This window comes from Marmota flaviventris, chromosome 7, assembly GCF_047511675.1.
Source record: "Marmota flaviventris isolate mMarFla1 chromosome 7, mMarFla1.hap1, whole genome shotgun sequence".
Taxonomy (NCBI): domain Eukaryota; kingdom Metazoa; phylum Chordata; class Mammalia; order Rodentia; family Sciuridae; genus Marmota; species Marmota flaviventris.
In genome coordinates this window covers 72,142,259-72,163,886 of record NC_092504.1, presented here as the reverse complement: position 1 = coordinate 72,163,886, position 21,628 = coordinate 72,142,259, and the positions used below count along the sequence as shown (strand labels likewise).

At 35.1% G+C, this 21,628-nt stretch overlaps 1 protein-coding gene across 4 annotated transcripts in view; it reads left to right on the top strand.

Moving 5' to 3' along the window:
• Positions 1 to 21,628, top strand: part of LOC139706418 (broad substrate specificity ATP-binding cassette transporter ABCG2-like) — a 57,117-nt gene that overhangs the window by 24,459 nt on the left and 11,030 nt on the right. For all 4 annotated transcript variants that reach the window (XM_071614431.1, XM_071614430.1, XM_071614429.1 and 1 more), the window contains 5 exons: positions 5,604 to 5,740; positions 9,716 to 9,867; positions 14,019 to 14,108; positions 14,435 to 14,682; positions 19,830 to 19,912. In XM_071614431.1, the coding sequence (XP_071470532.1) occupies positions 5,604 to 5,740; positions 9,716 to 9,867; positions 14,019 to 14,108; positions 14,435 to 14,682; positions 19,830 to 19,912 (710 nt within the window). The remainder of the gene's footprint in view (positions 1 to 5,603; positions 5,741 to 9,715; positions 9,868 to 14,018; positions 14,109 to 14,434; positions 14,683 to 19,829; positions 19,913 to 21,628) is intronic.

The window sequence follows — 21,628 nt, the reverse complement described above, 5'->3', positions numbered from 1 at the left end:
AATTGCAGTGAATCTGAACAGTGCTTTTGGTAGAATGGCCATTTTGACAATATTAGTTTTGCTTATCCAAGAACATGGAAGGTCTTTCCATTTTCTTTTCTTTTCTTTTCTTTTTTTTTTTTTTTTTTGACAAATCATACCTTTGAATCAAATGGGGTATAATTTCTCATTTTTCTGAGATCTTCAATTTCTTTCTTTAATGTTCGGTTGTTTTCATTGTGGAGGTTCTTTTGTCTCTTTTTTCAGATTGATTTTTGAAGCTATTGTGAATGGGTTGTTTTCCTAATTGCTTTTTTAGCCAATTTATCATTGGATTATAGGAATATGGTTAATTCATGGATGCTGATTTGTATCCTGCTATTTTGCTGAATTCATATATGAACTCTTGAAGTCTTCTGCTAGAGTTATTTGGGTCTTCTAAATATAGGATTATGACATCATTAAACAGAGATAATTTGAGCTCTTCTTTCATATTTGCATGTCTTCAATTTCCTTCTCTTGCCTAATTGCTCTGGTTTGAATTTCAAGGTCTTTGTTGAATAGGAGTGGGAAAAGAGGGCATGTTTTGTTCCTATTTATAGAGGAAATGCTTTCAGATTCTCTTCATTTAATATAATGTTGGCCTTAGGTTGTTCACATATAACTACAGATAGAAAAATTTATCTCAACATTATAAAAGCTATGTGTCAATATCTTTAAGATTTTATAGTTCATTGGAGTACAAATTTTCAAAATAGTGTCTGATGATTCTATGGATTCAGTAGCATATAGGTTGATATTTCCTTTTTCATCTCAAATCTTATTTGCATTTTTCCTCTTTTAATTTAGTTAGTTTGGCTAAACATTTATCCTTTCCAAAACCAACTCTGTTTCATTGATCTTTTGAAAATTTTTGAATTCTCTAGTTTATTAGTTTCTGCTCTCACTTTAATTATGTCCTATCGTCTAATGATTTGGGCATTGGTTTGTTGGTTCTTGTTTTCCTAGGGGCTTGAGATGTAATTTTAGATTATTTATTTGTTACCTTTCTATTCTGTTAATGTATTAGCTCAATGCTATGAACATTCCTTTTAGAGCTGACTTCATAGCGTCACAGAGAATTTGATATATTTTATCACTATTCTCATTTACTTCTCAAATTTTTAATTTTTCCCCTGAGTTATTCTTCTATCCATTCATCTTCAAAAGTGTATTATTTTATCTGCTGGTGTTAGAGTGGTTTCTGCTTTTTACCTTATTGTTGATTTCCAATTCATTCTGTTGTGTTATAGTAGAATTCAAAATATTATCTCTATTTTATTGTATTTGCAAAGATTTGGTTTGTGACTGAAAAGGTGGTCTGTTTCAGAAAATTTCTCATGTGCTCTAGTGAGGAAAGTGAATTCAGTCATTGATGGATAAAATATTCTGTTAATGTCTTGTAGGTTCATGTATTAATGGTATTTTTTAGTTCTCTACAGAACTAGAATCTTTACTTAGATTATGTTTAGTTGATCTATCCAGTGTTGAAAGAGGAAATTTAAAGTCACTCAGTGTCATTGTATTGTGGTCAATTTGATTCTTAATATTGCTAAGGGTTTGTTTCATGTATGTAGATGCTCTGTTGTTTGAGGCATTGATCTTTTCAATCATTATCTTGTTGTTATATGATTCCCTTTAGTAGTATGAAGTAACTTTCTTTGTCTTTTCTGATTAATTTTGTCTTAATATCTACTTTATCTGATATTGGAATAGTTATGGTTGATTGTTCATGGTTATACTTTAATGATATAGCTTTTCCCATTCTTTTACCTTATGTCTATGGATATATTTGCCTCTGAGGTGAGTCTCTTGAAGACAACTATTGTTTGGTCTTGTTCTTTAATCTAGTCTGCCAATCTGTCATTTTATTGAAGATTTTAGACTATTTACATTCAATGTTGTTATTGAGAGATGGTTTATAATTCCAAACATTTGATCTATTTCTAATGTTTAAAGCAGACTTGTTTTCCTTTAATTGACTTTTATTTCAGGAACTTCATTCCTATGTTTCTTTTCATTTTCTCTCTTCATTTCTTCTTTATGGAAAATTTCATTGAATATGTCTTATAATGCAGGCTTACTAGTTATGAATTCTTTTGTTTCTGTTTTTCATGAAATATTTTTATTTCATCTTTAATTCTGAAGCTTAATTATGCTGAGTATAGAAATTCTTGGTTGACACCATTTTCTTTCAGAACCTTGTTTATAGTACTCCAAAATCTCCTGGATTTTAGATTCTGACTTGAGAAATCAGTTGAAATCTGTTTTGGTTTAGTTCTAAATGTGACCAGCCCTTTTTTATTGTAGCTTTTACAATTCTATCCTTACTCTATATGCTAGGCATTTTCATTATAATGTTTCTTGGTGTGAATATATTGTGATTTTGTATACATGGATTCCTATATGTTTCTTTGATTTGAATTTCTCATTCCTAAGGGTTGGAAAATTTTCTAATATCATTTCATTGAAAAAATTGTGCATGCCTTTAGCTTATATTTCAGAGCCTTCATCTATCCCAATAAATACTAAATTTGGTGTTTTAGTGATATCTCATATTTTTTTTTTGAATTTTCTATTCATTCTTAACATCTTAACATTGAATTTTCTATTCATTCTTAACATCTTTTCTTTATGCAATCTTTATTCTAGATTATATGTTTTGTTTTCAAGACCTAAAGATTTATCTTCAAAGTGATATAATCCATTCGTGTTGCTTTCCATTGAGCTTTTAGTTTGGTTTCTGAGTCTTTCACTTCTAGGATTCCTATTTGGTTCCCTTTTAGAATTTCTTTATTTTTATTGAAGTAATCTTTTACTTTCTGTATTTTTCTCTGATTTCACTTTTATACCTTTTTAGGTTATAGAATATTTTATCTTTTAACTTTCCAATTTTTTTTCTGACATATTTTCTATGGTAGTGTCTATGGAGTCAGTTGTTGAAATATTAAGGATTTTGGGATGGTTTTTTTTCTTGATTTTTTTTTTTCATAGCATTTCTATGCCTGCACATCTCTTTGTATAGTTCTCACTTCTTTTTTAAGAGAATGACTACTTATGAGTGTTTTGTTTTTTTTTCTTAAGAGCCCTGGGATGATTTCCTATTCAGATGCTAATTTTTTGTCAATGTGTGACCTCTGCTGATCCTAATATCAGCACCAGTTTCAAGGATGCCACTGAACCCTATTTACTATAACCACTCCAGAGCCAAGGCTTGTATTATTCAACCTTATAAGAAAGAAAAGCTTGTTGCTATTTTTCTCCACAGTTTCCCAAATACATATGTAAACCTTTAAAAGTGTTCTGGAATAGCTCCAATAATAGTTATTAAATTTAGTACAATTACTGTAACCATAAATGAGGGATTGGTGGGGAATTGGGGAATATAGGCCCTAAAGGATTGGAAAAGAGAAAACTTAAGAGAGAGAGAGAGAAAAGATAATTTGCACTAAGGTACAAAGGTAAAATTGATGGATAGTGGGTATGTGAGGTAGTAGCAGATAATGCAAGAGAATGAATCAGGGGTAAGAGGAACAAGTATAAACTAGAGATATGAAAACAAAGATAAGATTTATTCTTATAATACTTTAAACCATTAGATGAAATACATTCAAATGGATTGAAGGTACAATGTTGGCTATTGGGGTTAAAACACTCATTCATGCTAAAGAATTATGTAAATGATCATAGTTGATGTTAGAGTTAAACCATGCCAAGGTGAAGGAAAATCTTGTTAAATTTTGGTTCAGATATCAATGGGGCTTGGACAGGTAGCAGATAAACATCATTTTTTTTTTTTTCCTGTGGATCTCTCCTGAGTTACGATGGCACAGGAGCCACTTTTTACCCCCTTTGGTTGTTGTTGTTGTTGAGTGATTGAGGCTGCTTTTTAAACTGATTTTATCTTTCTAGGAAGACACTTTCTTTTACTCTTACTTAGTTCCAAGCAGGCACTTTAATGTGTTGCTTTCTTGGATTTCCAGGGGAAATGTACAAAGGTAATTGTTGGCTTCTTAGAATCATATAATCTTATTGATTTAAGTAATTTATTTTTTAGCTCTTTATGATATTTTAACATAACAAAAATGTAGACAAATAGTCTGATTACTCAAATGATATGATGGATAACCTAACAATGAATTACTGCCTCTATAGAGTAGTACTATTCCCTTCAATGGTCATTTGTATCCCTTTTCTCCCACAATAACCTAAGGAAATGAGCACATATCTTACCTTACTGATACCATTATTGAACAAATGGAACAAGGTCTCTATATTATGAGCTGTTACATGTTTATATTTATTAATATGTCCCTAATTGTTCCCAAAAGCCTTTTTCTCTGCTTATAATAATTATACAAAATAATATATTTCATTGTGCCATACTTATACATTTATATAATACTTTGATCAGGTACCCAGATGTCTTAAAGATCAGTTCTTAATAGAAACCATTCAAGGGTTGTGTGTTTTCTACTTCCTACCTCCCCTAAATCTTCTTTATCCCCTCCCCAAACATTTACTGCATGCAAATATTGTGCCACTCGCCTTGTGAAATATCCCCTGTTCTGGATTTTTCTGAAAAGATGAGTGAGTCATTCTGAGGTAAGTTATATATAGAAAAAATCATTTTGGGGAAAAATATGAAATTTAAAAGATGCTAATCTGGTATGTTGGAAATTATATGCTCCTGGCTCCAAGGTCACTATCTTCTTTTCAGTCCAGTTGGGATATTTTGTAGATGTGGTGTGTCTGTATGGGATGTTCAGAACACACTAAAAGATCATTGTAAGTAGTTTCTTTTTCTTTTCCTTTTTTTTTTTTTTTTTTTTTTTTTTTTTTGTTGTTGTTGTTGTTTTATTGGGTTTTTTTTTTTTTTTTTTTTTTTTTTTTTTGGTACCAAGGATGCTTAAACACTGAGCCACATTTCAGCCCTTTTTTTATATTTTATTTAGAGATTGGTTCTCGCTAAGTAGCTGAGGGCCTCATTAAGTTGCTAAGGCTGGCTTTGTACTTGAGAACATCATTCTGAGCCTCCCTAGCCACTGGGATTACAGACAAACTACACTGTGCCAGGCTCTCCTTTATTAAATATATTTCCCTACATCATAGTTTTCTTTTTGGTTTGGTTTGTTTTTTTAGTGTTTTAACTTACTCTCTTAAAATATTTGACTGTCACTCAAAGAGTCACTTAGTTCCATTCCATTATGATCAGATAGGATGCATGGTATTATCTCTACTCCTTTGTATTGTTGGAGATGTTCTGAAGAATTGTCTCTGTTTATATTCTGTTACTGGAATATGAATAAAAGTTTGCATATTAAAAAAAAAATATATATTTGACTGTCAAGGAATGCTCAGGACTATTAAAAGAATGAGATTCAAATCAGGTGGCTACTCTGCACTGAGGCTTAGCTTACACATGGGGTTAGAGAAAAACTTTTTCCCCCCAGATGTCATTTATTTCCTGTCCAGAATAATGAGGAAAATGAAGTAAAGTGTCTCTAACAGGAATGGTACTGGTTAATTCACCAAATAGCAGTGACCATGGAAGTTCTTGAACATGATAATAATTTGTGTTTTAGGTGGAATCTAAAGGAGAAAGAAAAAAGACTAGTATAGGAATGGAGCTGATCCTTGATCCTCTCATCTTGTTCCTGGATGAACCCACAACTGGCTTAGATGGGAGAACAGCTAATGATGTCTTTACACTTCTAAAAAGGTAAAAACTATGGCAACATTTTATTTCATTCATTTACTCTTTGATCACTTCTATTTTACTGGTATTTCTGGTGCAGGAGATTCAGAAGTTTTTAAAAAAAAATGTTTCTTCTTCGTTAGCAGGATACAGTCAATAAACAAGAAGTGGTTCAAGAAAGATGAAGCAAGAATATAGGAAAGGAAGGCTATGGTGAAGGCAGGGAGCTTTTTAATTAGAAGGACCAGAAAAGGCCACAATCATGTGACACATATGCTGGGAGAGAATGAGTGAGATGTGCTATAAATCAGAAGAGAGTTCTGGTTAGAAAAGGCAGCCAAGTGTCTCTGAAGCACAGCATGTCTGATATGTGGGGAAGACCAGCAAGGCCAGAGGGACAGACCCAGAGACTATGAGGAGTGATGTTCGGTGAACTGTCACAATACCACAGACTGGAGGCTTAAACACAAAAATTAATTTTCTCATGACTCTGAAGGCAGAAATTTGAAAAATTGTATGTTGTGGGTTGTTTCTTCATTGGCCTCTCATTGGCTGCAGATGGTCACCTTCTCCCTTTGTATGTCTGTGTCTTAATCAACTCCTAACTGGACATAGTCAGATGAGAACCCTCAGTGACCTCATTTAAATTTAAAGACCTCTTTGAAAACACTATGTTCAATGTGGCCACATTCAGAGGCCCTGGGAGATAGGGCTTCAATATCTGAGTTTGGGGAGGACCCAGTTTAGCCCTTCACAGGTGGATTAGGATGTTAAGTGGAGTTGGGCTGGTGGCAGAGGTCATGTAAGAAGTATGGCTTTTCCTGTCACTAGAGGAAATGGGGAGGTTTTTGAGAGTTTTGGAGCACAGCAATGGCTGTGGGGAAGACGGCAGTTAGGCAAGGATGAGGGAAGATCCAGTGTAGGAGCTGATGTAGGATGATGAAGCATCACCAAGGATGGTCCTGGTGAGCAGAGGGTGGATTCTAGATCTGTTTTCAAGGGAACCAACAGGATCAGCTCAGGATTTCCACCTGTCATGGGAGGATTGAGACAATGACTGGTGACATTTGAGGCTTCAAAAAGTGGAAGAATGAAATTAGACAAATGCATTTCTTTTTATAAAGAAAGAAAAATGCGAATGGATGTTTATAGGAAATTTTTCAATAGTTGAGATTTAGACATCATCTTTAAAAATATAGTAACATATTTCAAACTGAAAGGAAATATCCAAGAATAATACAACTGAAATTCTACTTTTCTCACCTGGATTTCCCTCTGTTACATTTCACTGTATCTGTAGCCCCTCCTTTCCTCTCTGCTACTTCCCATGTAGTTTCTTCTGCCATCATGCCCTTTCACCCCAAATACTTCCTATCCAAAACTCCAATCCAGGAGAACACACCATCATCTTAAATTCCTGGTCAATAAGCCTTTCTTTGTCAGGATCCAATCATGGCTACTCAAATCCTTTGCTAGGATACAATCAGAGCTACTGTGTCTGTTTCCTGTCTGTCAGTATCTCTCCAGAAATACACTTTTCCTGTCTTCTTACAATCTGGAGCAATTCATGGTGTGACCCCCTGCAGGGTCCATCCCAGTGAGTGTTGCATGATGCTCAAGAATGAAAGGATGCTGAGTACTCAGTGCAACACACCTGAGAATGCAACCTGCACAGGTAATGTCAGCCTTTATCATCTAATTGTGGTACACATATATGTATTCATAGATATTTACTAAAAAATATATGCATGAACAGAGATCTATAACTATTGCTGTCTTGTTATTGTATATACATTGAAAATCCCATGAATTCATAATAATATTTCTGACTCCAAACTAACACCTCTGTCTTACTTTTAGTCTTTGCTATTTTCATGTTTGTGACTTCAGACAGGGAGAGTTTGGGCTCCCATTATCTCAAAATATTTACTTACTTGCTTACTGATGTAATTTATTTGTTTATTGGAACCAGTATCCAAGTAGTTCTAGTCTCTCCCTTTATCTAACACCTCTAGAAACTCCTCTGCCTCATTGTTTTAAGGTGTCAATCACACTATCTTCAAGGCTTCCCCTCTCTGTCACAACCTTGCTTCCTCTGATGTTCATAACCCTATGAGCAAGTCTCTATGATAGAAGAGAGGAAACAGCAAGAAAGGAAGATATTTATGAGTTAGACATCATAAGTTTAAAGTACTATTTGCACATATAAGTGATGATGCCCAGTCATGGGTCTGGAGTTCAGGCCCCATTACAGAACCCATGTATGATATTTAGATTCATAGATATTTTCTTTGTGGTTTGCTCTGCTTAGCACACAGGCATCTTTCCTCATGCAGAGAGCTCTGATCAGTCCTTCCCAAACACTGATTTGCAAGTTCATCACCTGGGGTCTGGTTGAAATGCAGATCCTGTTTCTATAGGTCTCAGGAAGGGTTCAAAATTCTTCACAGGAGATTTGAAGAATTACTGATACTAACGCTGTTAGTCCTCAGAGCACACTTTGAGTGTCAGAGCTCTCAGGAACCACGTGTCCATCTTCCAGTCCTTTCCCAGCTCCTATTGCCTATTGACTGAATTTCCAACTTTTTTCTGGAGTGCTCACCATAGGCCTGTTTTACCATCTCTCTTAGTTATCTTCTTCACCCAAAACAACACCTACACAAGCAAACACATAAACACTGCCTGTCGTGTTACATGGAACTGCTTCTTACAGTTTTGAGAGTAGACTTGTTCACTTTGTTCACCTTGTTCTTTCACTGCATCTCTTTTCTTAGGTCACCATCATTGGGAATTTGGATATTCTACATATATCACCTTCAGACGGGTTATCACTCTCCTTTTTTTTTTTTTTTTTTTTTTAACAAGGAGCCATTAACTACTTCAAATCCACATCAGATTGAAATTATAGATCTTTTCCTGTTTCTCCATGAGGCAGAACCCCCTTGGATACAATAGATTTATGAGGTGCTTATTAAATTATTAAATTGAAGTGATTCTTTTCTCAAAATACTTTAAAAATTGAGAAAGTGATGTTGGCCTTTGTTTCTTCTAACCTTGAGTAATAACTCCTATAAAGGGCAGTTTAGAACTGTTTCTACCATAAAATCTGACCAGAGCTCAGACCCCAACAGGGCCCCTTAGTAACTGTGAGGGCTTAGCCAGTTACTTAACATTTAGACCTTATCTGTAAAAAGAAGGAAATACTAATATCATAACAGCCTTACTATAAAAATAAAGATTTATCTCTAAAACATTTAACTAAGTGCTAAATGGCATTCTAAGGGCTAAATTATATTAATGTATTACCAAGGTAGGATGAAAACCAGTTACTAAAGATTCAGCATAATTAAATGATCAATGAAAATTGGTTATATGACCATCTTTTTAATACTTAATCATTAACTAGTTCTTTTTTTCATGTATTCACTAAAAATTTTATTAAAAGTGTTAAATTACCAAGACATTGGTCAACATAAGACAGGATAATGACTTGTAAGAATTAAAATTTGAACAATCTACACATAATGAAGATGGAATATAACAATATACAATTTTTTCTGTTTATTTGTAGACTTTTCCATACTGTACTATTTGTAGTCTCACAGGTCATTAACTAGTTCTTGAAAGTGGGTGTACTCAAGAGATTATCTGAGATACTTGGTAATAATATGGATTCCCTATTCCAACCATCAGAGATTGTGTACCAACTTCCCTGAATTCACTGTCTGGGTAGACTCTATGAAAATGCATTTTCTCTCAATCTCTATAGACAATTCTAGACTGCTGATGCACCAAACTTTAAGAATATTTAGTCTTTTAATAAAAGCATTGAATTTTATTTTCCTCAATTGCCAAGTATGTAATGAGTTGAGATGACAAGTTTGTATGAGAAAATCAAGTTGAACTGAGAGAAAAAGCTCTACTGGCAGGAATAAGTATTCTATCAAGAAGTGCAAGGTCCGGATGTTTAATGATTCATTATTTCCCTTTTTCACTTAGGATTTCTCAGCAGGGGAGAACAATTATCTTCACCATCCATCAGCCTTGTTATTCCATCTTCAAGCTCTTTGACAGTCTTACCATATTGGCCTCAGGAGAACTAATTTATCACGGTCCTGCCCAGAAGGCTTTGGAGTACTTCCAATCAGCAGGTATGATTAACCTTTTTACGCACTAGATCCTTCATTCACAGACTTCTGGAAGAGCAGAGGAGTCCACAGGAGTGCTGCAGGAATGCTCCTTGACCTTGCATAGAATTAACTGAGGTGCAAGGTTTCGCTCTGAAACATCTTTGGTCAGTTTAGTGCCTGAATTTTTCCTCATTATGCAGCACTTGCTTATTGTTCACATCTCTCTCCTTGTCCTCCTCTCCTATTCGACTGTGCATGGTGTGTGTGCTTCTGGGTGTGTGTGTGTGTGTGTGTGTGTGTGTGTGTGTATTTCTCATGGGCCTTTATCTGTTCTCCTTCCCAGTTATTATAACCTTTCCCTGAAAGGTCAATAATTAGCATGTTGGACTCACAGCTAGTTATTCTGTCAGTTAAAGATTTTGAAAAGTCCCAAAACATTGCTTTTCTTCAGTTTGTTCTAATTAGTTGTATTTGACAGCAGAATGCATTTCAACTCATTGTACTTGAATGGAGCAAAACTTTTCATTTCTTGGGCTTTACATGATGCAGATTCTCACTCTTCATTCAATCATACATGTACCTAGGGTAATAATAGCGGACTCATTCTACCATCCTTCCTACCCTCCCATACACCCCCTCCCCTTATTCCCCCTGCCCAATCCAAAGTTCTCCCGTTCTTCCTTAGCCCCCACCCCTTTATGGATCCGCACCTAGATAGCAGAAAAAAATATTTGGAGTTTGTTTTTTTGGGGAATGACTTATTTCACTTAGCATAATATTCTCCAACTCCATCCATTTACTGGCAAATACAATAATTTCATTCTTGAAGGCTGAATAATACTCCATTGTGTATATGTATCACATTTTATATATCCATTAATCTGCTGAAGGGCAACTATATTGGTTCCATAGCTTAGCTATTGTGAATTGAGCTGCTACAAACATTGATGTGGCTGTGTCACTGTAGTGGGCTGATTTTAAGTCCTTTGAGTGTAAACCAAAGAGTGTGCTAGCTGGGTCAAATGTGGTTCCATTCCAAGTTTTCTAAGGAATCTCCATACTGCTTTCCAGCATGTTGCATCAATTTGAAGTCCAAACAGCAATATATGAGTGTACCTTTGCCCCCATATCCTTGCCAACACTTATTGCTTGTATTCTTGATAATTGCCATTCTGACTGGAATCAGATAAAATCTTAGAGTAACTTTGATTTGCATTTCTCTAATTGCTAGAGATGTTGAACATTTTTTCATATATTTGTTGACTGTATTTCTTCTGTGAAGTATCTGTTCTGTTCCTTAGTCCATGTATTGATTGGGTTATTTGCCAAAATATTGCCTTTTTGACCATGTAACACATTGTGGTTTTCCAGTACTTCCCCTGACACATGGTCTTGTTCTACCTTTGTGAGGGTTCATGGAGATACTACTGCATTTTCTAGTAACATTAGATTGAAGATTTATGTCTTGAGTGGTGTAAGTGACTATTACACAATAGAATGGATGGTCATGAATCAGACTTAATGGGCCAAAATTTCTGAGATGACTTGTTCTTTTTATTTCAGATTGAATACTATGATTTCTTTAACAGCTTATCTATCTGCTTAATTTTAGAGCTTTTTGCATATGATTATAGGTGTTTCTCCATGACCACAAATATAGTTGTAAATAATCATTTTTTCTTAATTTATTTTTATTAAATCTCTGTCACTAAAAAAAAAAAAAAAAATCAAACAAATGAGATTCTGGGAAGTCCAGGGACAATGAACTGAAAGATATCATTATCCAAAGTACATGTATGAAGTCATGAATTGGTATCAACATACTTTATATACAACCAGAGATATGAAAACTTGTGCTGTATATGTGTAAAAAGAATTGTAATGCATTCCATTCAGTAAAAAAGTAAAAAAAAGAGTCACAGCTCAAATTCCATTAAAATACACAAAACATTCTTCATAGAAGTAGAAAAAACAATCACAAAATTTATTTGGGAAAATAAGAAAACCAGAATAGCCAAAGCAATTCTTAGCAAGAGAAGTGAAGAGGAAGCATCACAATACTAGACTTTAAGTTACACTTCAGACACATAGTAACAAAAATAGCATGATATTGGCACCAAACAGACATGTAGACCAATGGTATAGCCTAGAAGACACAGAGACAAACCCACGTAAATACAGTTATCTCATACCAGACAAAGGCACCAAAAATATACACTGGAGAAAAGATAGCCTCCTATACAAATGGTGCTGGAAAAACTGGAAACCCATAGGTTGCAAAAAGAAATTAAACCCCTATCTCTCACCCTGCACAAAACTCAACTCAAAGTGGATCAAGGACTTAGGCACTAAACAGAGACACTGTACAAAATAAAAGAAAAAGCAGGCCCAAATCTCCACCATGTCAGCATAGGAAATGACTTCATTAACAATACTTCTAAAGCACAGTAAGTAAATTCAAGAGCCAATAAATGGAATGAAATTAAACTAAAAAGCTACTTCACACAAAGGAAACAACCAATAATGCGAAGAGAGATCCTAAAGAATGGGAGAAAATCTTCACCAGCTGCAATTCAGATACAGCATTAAGCTCCAGGATATATGAAGAACTCAAAAATCTTAAACACCCAAAGCACAAATAACCTAATCAATAAATGGGCATAGGAACTGAACAGACACTTTACAGAAGAAGAAATACTATCAATCAACAAATATATGAAAAAATGTTCAACATCTCTAGCAATTAGAGAAATGCAAATCAAAGCTACTCTAAAATTTTATCTCACATCCATCAAAATGGAAATTTCAAGAACACCAGTAACAATAAATGTTGGTGAAGATGTACTGTAAAAGGCACACTCATATATTGTTGGTAGGACTGCAAATTGGTGATTTATGCTGGAAAGCAGTATGGATATTTCTTAGAAAACTTGAAATGAAACCACCATTTGACCCAGTTATCCTACTCCTTGTTTTATACCCAAAGGACTTAAAATCAACATGTTACAGTGACACAGCCACATCAATGTCTGTAGCAGCTCTATTCACAATAGCTAAACTATGGAACCAACCTAGATGCCCTTCAACAGCTTGATGGATAAAGAAAATGTGGTTTATATACACAGTGGGGTATTACTTATCCTTAGAGAAAAATGAAATTATGGCATTTGCCAGTAAATGGATGGAATTGGAGAATATCATGCTAAACAAAATAAGCCAAACTCAAAGAACCGAAGGCCAAATATTGTCTCTGATATGAAGATACTAATTCACAATAAGGGAGTGGGCACTTGGGAAGATTAGAGGTACTTTGGATTAAGGATTAGAATGAATTGGACATTAGCCCTATTTACAGTGGGCATTTGGGAAGAAGAGAGGTACTTTGGATTAAGGATTAGAATGAATTGGACATTAGCCCTATTTACATATCTGATTACATGCCTGGTGCAACTCTACATCATGTACAACCAGAAGAAGGAGAAGATATACTCCATTTATGTATGATGTGCCAATATGCATTGTATTGTCATGTAAAACTAACTAGAAGGAATTAAATTAAGTCAGAGGTCAGCGTAAGTTTAGATGATTGTGCCACAGGAAGTTGAGGTAAGATGTCACATGTACTGTGCTGGTCACATTCTCCTCATAACGCTGCTCTGAAAATTTGTTGTCTATTTGGAATTATGGCAGCTTGAGAGGTGACCATTGGGATCTCTGAATTTAGTAGGTTGCAAAGCAATGTGCTGACCTGCCTACTGACATTCCAGCATTCTCTAGGTGAATTCAGAGAGCAATATCATTTTTGGAGCTATATTTAGATTTTTGAAGAAGTACTGATAAGCACCAGAGCATACTGATAGCTTCCTGGGGTTTGAAGATTTATGAGAATTAAGGAATAATGTAAAATGTTCTGAAGAGTCCAAAAATGGTTTGGAATAAGTTGGGGTTTTGCCTGGGAGACAGATAGTTGTTGAAATGTTGTGTGATTGAATAAAAAAGAGGAAAGGATAAGTTAGTGAGGGCAGAAAAGAGCAAAAAGATGAGGAAAGAGTTGTTCAGTCTGTCTTCCCTACCCTCACATCCAGCATCCTCACATCCTGCATCCTCTGAGGTGAGTCTTCTATACTTTCCAAGACTATCAGCTTGAGTTATTTGGGTGCCTTATTTTGTAGGTTTTCCCTGCAAATTCTACAATAATCCTGCAGAATTGTTCCTGGATATCACTGATGGTGTAATAAAGAGAGATTCAGAAGACTATGAAGGTATGTAAAATTTTCACATTTACATAATTCTGCCTAATTAATTTGGCTGAGATTTAGCAATGTGGTGACTTATTAAAACATGGCTTGGTGAATTTGCATGTCATTGCAATGAACAAATAGATATTGTTGAAAGTGAGTGCTATGTGTATTTTTATTTAACTTATGAATGAGCATGTGAATTACTTTTTCTACTCAACCTTTAGAATGTGGGAGTTATACAAATAAGAGATCACAGGAAAAACTTGTGAAATCAGTAGTAATCTGTTAAGAGTGAGTTAGTAATCTGTACAGTAATCTGTGGCCTGTTATCCACTTTTATTCCAAAGTTTACAAGACTGAAATGTGTTCAAGGACAGATGATTCGGAGATAAAAGAATTAGCTATTCATTTTTCCAAGTCCACTTTCTACCATGACACAAAAACTGAACTGGAAGAACGCTCAAGGGATGAGAATAAAAGATGCTTGGTCAGGAAGGAGATTCCCTATGTCACTTCCTTCGTCCATCAGCTCATTGGTCTCATCAGGCCTTCATTCCAAAATTTTACGGGTAATCCCCAGTACTGGGCAACTTTGGTAAGTGACATATTATCGCAATTATGCTGTGAAATACCCATGTTGGAGCAATTTGTTTCTAATATAGACTATGCAGGATTCTTTTGTCTTCTACCCATACTTTCATTTATTTGTCATTCCCACTCAGAATTTGAAAACAGCCAATCAATCTAGTGTATTGTCTTGAATATGAATTGTCCCCCAAAGGCTCATGGTTGAATGCTAGTCTCTAAAGGAGCAATGTTGAGAGGTGGGGCTCTTTGGAAGTGGCTGTATCATTTGGCATCATCAAAAGATTAATCCATTGGTGAATTTACAATTTGATGACATTATTGGGAGGTGATGTAACTGCACCACTCAGGGCCTAGTGGGAGGAAGTAGGTCACTGTTGCATGCCTTGGAAGGATGTATCTTGTCCCTGACCCCTTCCTTTCTCTCTCTGTTTCCTGGCTACCATGAAGTAAGCAGATTTCCTCTTCCTTTTCCATATGTCATGATGTTCTGCTTCATCTTATTCCCAAAATTAATTTAGCCAGCAGACTACAAACTGACATCTCTAAAACTGTGAGCCAAAATAAAACTTATCTCTTGTTTTAGTTGGTTTTCATGTTGTTGTGACTAGTTTACCTGACAAGAACAACTTAGAGGAAGAAATGTTTATTTATTTGGGATTCATGGCTTCAGAAATTTCCTTTCATAGAGAAGTGACTGCATTGTTCTGGGCCCACAGTGAGGCAGTGCATCATGGAGGATGGGTCCAGCACAAAAAGCTGCCCAGCTCATGGTGGGGTTCAGAAGCAGAAAGAGAGGCAGAAGGGACCACAGGAAGAACAGTGCTTTCAGGGCATCCCCTGCTTTGCCCCCAGTGACTCATCTCCTCCAGCCACATCCCACCTGCCTACAGCTAAAACCCAGTCAGTCCATTCCAGCTAGGAATGACTAATTAGGTTACAGTTCTCACAATTCAATCATTTCACCTCTGAATGTTTTTGCATTATCATAGGAGCTTTTGTGGCTACCTCATATCCAAATCATAACATCATCTTTCTTAGTTCTCTTAATTATTTTGTCACAGTGATAAAAACAATGAAGTTCTTACTCATATAAAGCTTTTAAGTGGGTGATATATACAAACTCTAATGGATAATATTAGTCAAAATTTTATTTCTAAAAAAATATTCTGACAAACAATTTTCAACCAATTGTGGCATTTTCTAGGAGCTGTACATTATCATTTATTGATTCATTCCAAAGATACATTCCAATATCATGTGTTTAATTTGAATACTCTACTACAGTAGTGAACAATGGGTTAAAAATTTAAATTTCTGCTTGTATGAATCTTATTTCCTTATGAAGGAATCAAATGATAGCCTAATAAAGGAAATACAGAGCATGTGAGATGGTAGAATGAACTATGCATAAGGTTTAGGGAGTGAAAAGGTGGAAATGAAGGAGAGAGAGCTGGAGGTGGGGAGAAGAGGATTGATTTGCCATTGAAATCAGGTGTTGAAGCAACCTAGTGTCATTTTTTCTTCCTGAAGGTAGTTTGTTCTGTCCACTGTCTGAGAGACTGTGGGCAGAATGCTCTTCCTTATAATTGACCCTCCTCATTAATTGATTCTAATCTTAGCAAACCAATACATAACCCAAGAATGTGCACTTTATGCACAGAAAGTAACCATACTTGAAGTTATATTCACATTGGGTTTAAGTCCCTTAAATAAGATGCAATGATGTTCTATTCTCCTTTTGATCAACTCTGTGGTAATTTTCATCATTCCTCAAGGTTTGCATTTTGTTTTGTATTGTTTGCAATACTGGGGATTGAACCCAGAACTTCACACACACTAGGTCAATGCTCTGCCATTGGGCTACATCTTTAGCCCATTTTTTTAGTTAGTGTTAACCCCTATGCCACACTAAACACTGGTTCTCTTAGTTCATTTGTCCAATATTTTTAGAGAATTCAATTTAGCTGGTTATTTTGGTTTATTATTTTTATGATCAATCATTGTATTTCTGTGGAGTATTAAGATATGACATATTGCAGGCTTTAGTGAACTGACTTCTCAGCATGAGTAGCCCAGTTTTCTTATTTAAGTGTTGCTCTTCACATGTACATGAGAGTCTGCATCCCCATTTCAGGGATGATGTTCATTGCTTAGAACTTCTTTAGTCCTTGTGTTTTAGCATTTCTTTCAAACACTTTTGTTTCCTGTTGTACAAGAGCAATATTTTATTCTTAGATAATAGACTTGAGGTAATTTGGAACAACGTCAGGTCAATTATATGCATTAACTTTGGTAGCCCACTGTTCAACAGGGAGACACTATAATAATTTGATTCTTCTGAGTGATTTGTTCATTAGGCTTTTCTTACTTGTCTCTAAAATTGATTTTTAAGTGTCTTATCCAAGAAACATATGGTAATTCTGGGCAAGACATTATTAGAACATGGGTGTTTTTACACCAAGTGTTCATGTGTGGGCCCTAGGCTTCCTTAAGAGTCAAACAGCAGGCCCAGAGCCTCCAAGTAGCACATTCAGCCTACTTGTCTCATCATTGAACTTGGTTCTCCAAAAGCAATTCTAGCAATGTTCAGGGAAGCAGTAGTCTCTACAGTAAGGGAAGAACCTTGTAGATCCCTGAGCTCAGTGGGACAACTCTTGTTCAGGATTTTAAATGTTGAAATGTTAGCTCAGGAGCAGGCAAACCCTTTTAGGTAAAGGCTCAGAAGATAAATATTTTAGGCTTTCAGAGCCACACATGGTGTTTTTCTCACAAGGTCAACTCTGCACTTCATTATAAAAGCAGCCACAGCTAATATGTGAGCAAATGAACATGTCAACATTCCACTAAAACTTTATTCATGGACACTGAATTTTGAATTTCATATTGAAAGAAATGTTATTCTTTATATTTTACCCGACCCCAGCAATTGAAAAAATTGGCAAAATATTCTTAGCTTGTGGGCGTATCCAAATAAGTGGCTGTTTTTGGTCTGTAAGCCATAGTTTACTGATACTTGGTTAAAGTTTTTTAATTAATTAATTAATTTATTTTTTTATTAGTTGTTCAAAACTATTTTATTTTATTTTATTTTAGGTACTGAGAATTTAACCCAGGAGGCTTTACCACTGAGACACATCCATAGAACTTTTTATATTTTATATTAAGACTTGGTCTTGCTAAGTTGGAAACACCTTGCTAAATTGATGAGGCTGGCTTTAAACTGTGATCCTCCTGCCTCAGCCTCCCAGTTGCTAGGATTACAGGCATGTGCCACTGTTTCTGACTCTGACATAAGGTTCTTAATCTTGTATGATTTTTATTTCTCTAAGTTTTTGTAAATGGAGCTATTAAAAGTTTTAATGACTTCCTGATAATCCTTTATTTATTGACTTATTGTATTTTAGTTATTTATTGCCATGATTCCAACTTGACATTTAATGAGATGATATGTTGGGAAGATATTGCAATGAATGGATTACTTGAAAATGAGGTTTTTTTGTTCTTTATATCTACTTGACAACATTACCACTAATCTCTCTAAGCTTCATTGTTTCCACTTGCATATTAAATATTTGACTATGCATTAAATTATTAACAAACATCCCTCAGAACACATTATGAGAAATGTTATTTAAGTATATCTGAACCAGGGCAGAATAATGTAGTTGGATAATTTCTTTCTTTTATCTATTGTGAACAGAGACCAGAAGACAGATGCACAAATCTCATAGATCCATTTACTCTGTTTTGAAATATTCACTTTGCTCAATGTCTTTTTTTTTCCCCATGCAAGAATAAACAACACATGTGAACCTTGTAGAGACATCAGCATTGATCTTGGAAGCTTGACTAGTTGAAAGAAAGAGCAGAATCTGAGGGTTTTGGAAATATGACAGTGGAATGAATTCCCAAAACTACCCCAAATATTTATCTTATTTAGCAAAAGAATTTTAAGGATATCTCATATGTGAAAGATTTCAATAATTTTCTTTCCTGAGTCTTTTCCTTACAATTATTCTTTACAGATCATGGTTCTTTTCTTTGCATCTTGGCTGCCATTTTCCCAACTGTCCATTACAAATTAGTTCATGGCTTGATATTGTTGTAATATTGAGATTTTAAAAAAACTTTTACATTTCCAAGATAACTGGAAAGGTGTTTTGTTTTCTTTACTTTCCCACCTTCTGTATTATTATAGTTAACCCATGTATAATTATAAGAATAATTCCTCACATGTATTCTAATATAACCTTTGACCTTATGCCCACTGAAGCATCCTTAAGAGATTTTTATTCTAAGAGCAAATGTAATATTGGTCCATTTTCTCTGGTAGACATTCACACAGACTGAATAGGTGAAGATGGGTGATAAAGGCAAAGAATTGGCAGGTCAGGTGTGCCACGTTAACTGTAGGTCTCAATGGTTGGTATTGAAAGACAACAATGTCAGAGGAGATGTCACTGAAGCACTTGGATGCCCCCAGGTGGCCAATGTGCTTTGGTGACTGTGACAATGCTCTTTTTCCTGTGCAGGTGGGAATTCCAAACAGTTTGAATAGGTGTATATCACTACTTACTTATCATTCAAAATTCCATTGATAAAATTTTTGAGTGGTATTAAAATTTTACTTATGTCTTCATTTTGAAGTGATTGAGAGCTAGGCAAGCATTCTGTAGCTTAGCTACATACCCAGCCCCAAAATTTCATTTATTTCTAACAATTGGAGTGAAGTCATCCAGTTTTAATTTGAACTCCTTGAAATATAAAATTGTGCACATTCACTGGCATGAAACATGAGAATTCAGTTCAAGTCAAAAGTCTTATATTGTTCCCAAAACATCTTCTTCAAATGACTTTCTCATGCTATTAACCTATGTGACATTTGTGGACAGTGCCTGGTGGACACTGGGAAGAATCTTAGCTTGTCTGGTCATCTGCTCCCTTGTCCTGTCAGTACCCAAAAAACAGAATCCTTACATTTTCAATTTTAACTTAGAAAGTCTCTATTAACAATCACTGTTTGATAATTCCTCAGTGACTATGGTCAATCCATTTAACATGTATATTTCAGTGGAGAGATTTGATTAGGTAATAAAAAGCTTTACCTGTAATTGAAATTCTTTCCTTTCATTTTTCACTTTTCTTTTTGAATAGATAATTTCTACATTTGTTGTGGGACTGGTTACAGGTGTCATTTTCATTTTGCTGAGGGATATTTGTTCTGAAATCTATAATAGGTAAGTAAATTTGGATCTCCATTTTGTGATAATGCCATCATTTTGTTTAAGCTCATGAACATCCATTAAGATTTCAAGTTTATGACATTACAGGGTAAACATTTCTGTTTTATTATGGGGTAAGATTAGTTAGTGTACTGAAAACTGAATGGAAGAGTTAATTTTCAGTTTCAAAAATTTATATATGTGTGTGGTGGTAAATTACACACATTACATGCACATTCTAACCACTTTAGAGTGCACAGTTAGTGGCATCAAATACATGCATGTTGTCACTGGTCAACACCATCCAACTCTGACCATTTGTTTATCTTCTCAGGTGGAATCTTCAACCCACCTTAGAGTAACTACCCACACCCATCATTGTCACCTCTGCAACCATCTGTAACTTTCTTGTTCTGAATGTGGCCATTCTAGAAATCTCACCAATGTGAAGTCATATAATACTTGTCTTTTCATGACTTCCTTATTTCCTGAGCATAAAGTCCTCAAGTTTCATCTAAATTGTAGAACATGTTTTAATTTCTTTCTCTTTTAAGACCAAATTGTATATAAGTATAAACTATATTTTATTTATCCATTCATCTACTGCTGAAAATCTGGGTTGCTTACACCTTTTGGCTATTGGAATGATGTTGCTATGGGTATACACGCACCTGCTTGAATCCTTCTTTCAACCATATCTTGGAGCAGATACCTAGCAGTAGAATTTCTGGATCATGTTGTAAGTTTTTTAATTTTTTCAAGACCTACCAAAGTCTCTTCTACTGCATGTATCATTCTTACCAACAGCACACAGAGTTCCAATTTTTTTACATTCTCACCAATACTTACTATTTTTTCTTTTTAAAAAACAGATCCACAGACTCTTGGGAGAACTGTTTGGTTTAAGTTCTTTGCCAATTTTGAAATTGTTTCGTTTGGTTTTGGGTGTTTTGTTATTGATGATGATTGAAGTTCTTTATATTTAGGAGTTTTTCATCCCTTTTCAGATATATGATTTAGATATATTTTATCCCATTCTGTAGGTTTCTTTTCACTGAGTTCATAATGCCTTTATGCAAAGATGTTTTTAATTTTGAAATAATTCAGTTGATATGTTTTCTTTGGTGGTAATGAGACAGTTTCCTCAATTTTTGTATTTGTGTGACTTGAGAGTATAGGATATGTGGATGGGAATGAGTTGTTCCTGACCCTCCTATGCAAAGCACTCTAGTCAGTGTTATGATCCTTTCTAGTTTAGGTCATAATGTGCCCTTAACTCATCCCCTGATGACATTTTCAACAGCTGCCTCATGTTCTAAACAATTCTCAACATCTCAGACCTCAGGATTCTCATCATAATTCATTTATGGAGAACCATTCCTCACTAGGCACTGGGCTCCATGCTTCATGATTATGGCTATGTTACCTCCCAAGGCCCAAAGGCCAGAGGAGTGAATGATCTCATCCCCATTTTACTGTTGAGAACAGTGGAGCTTGGTTTTTGCCTGAGGAGCTGATGATAATTCAAATAATGAAGAGATGGTGTTTTGTTGTTGGGTTATTTTTTTTTGGGGGGGGGAGGGGGAGGTGGTCCTGGGGATATAACCCAGGGACTCCTAACCCCTGAGTCACATTCCTAGCCACTTCCCATTTTTTATTTCTTTAAAATTTTTAAACAGAGGATCACTAGGTTGCTTAGACCCTTTTTAAGTTGCTGAGGCTGGTCTCAAA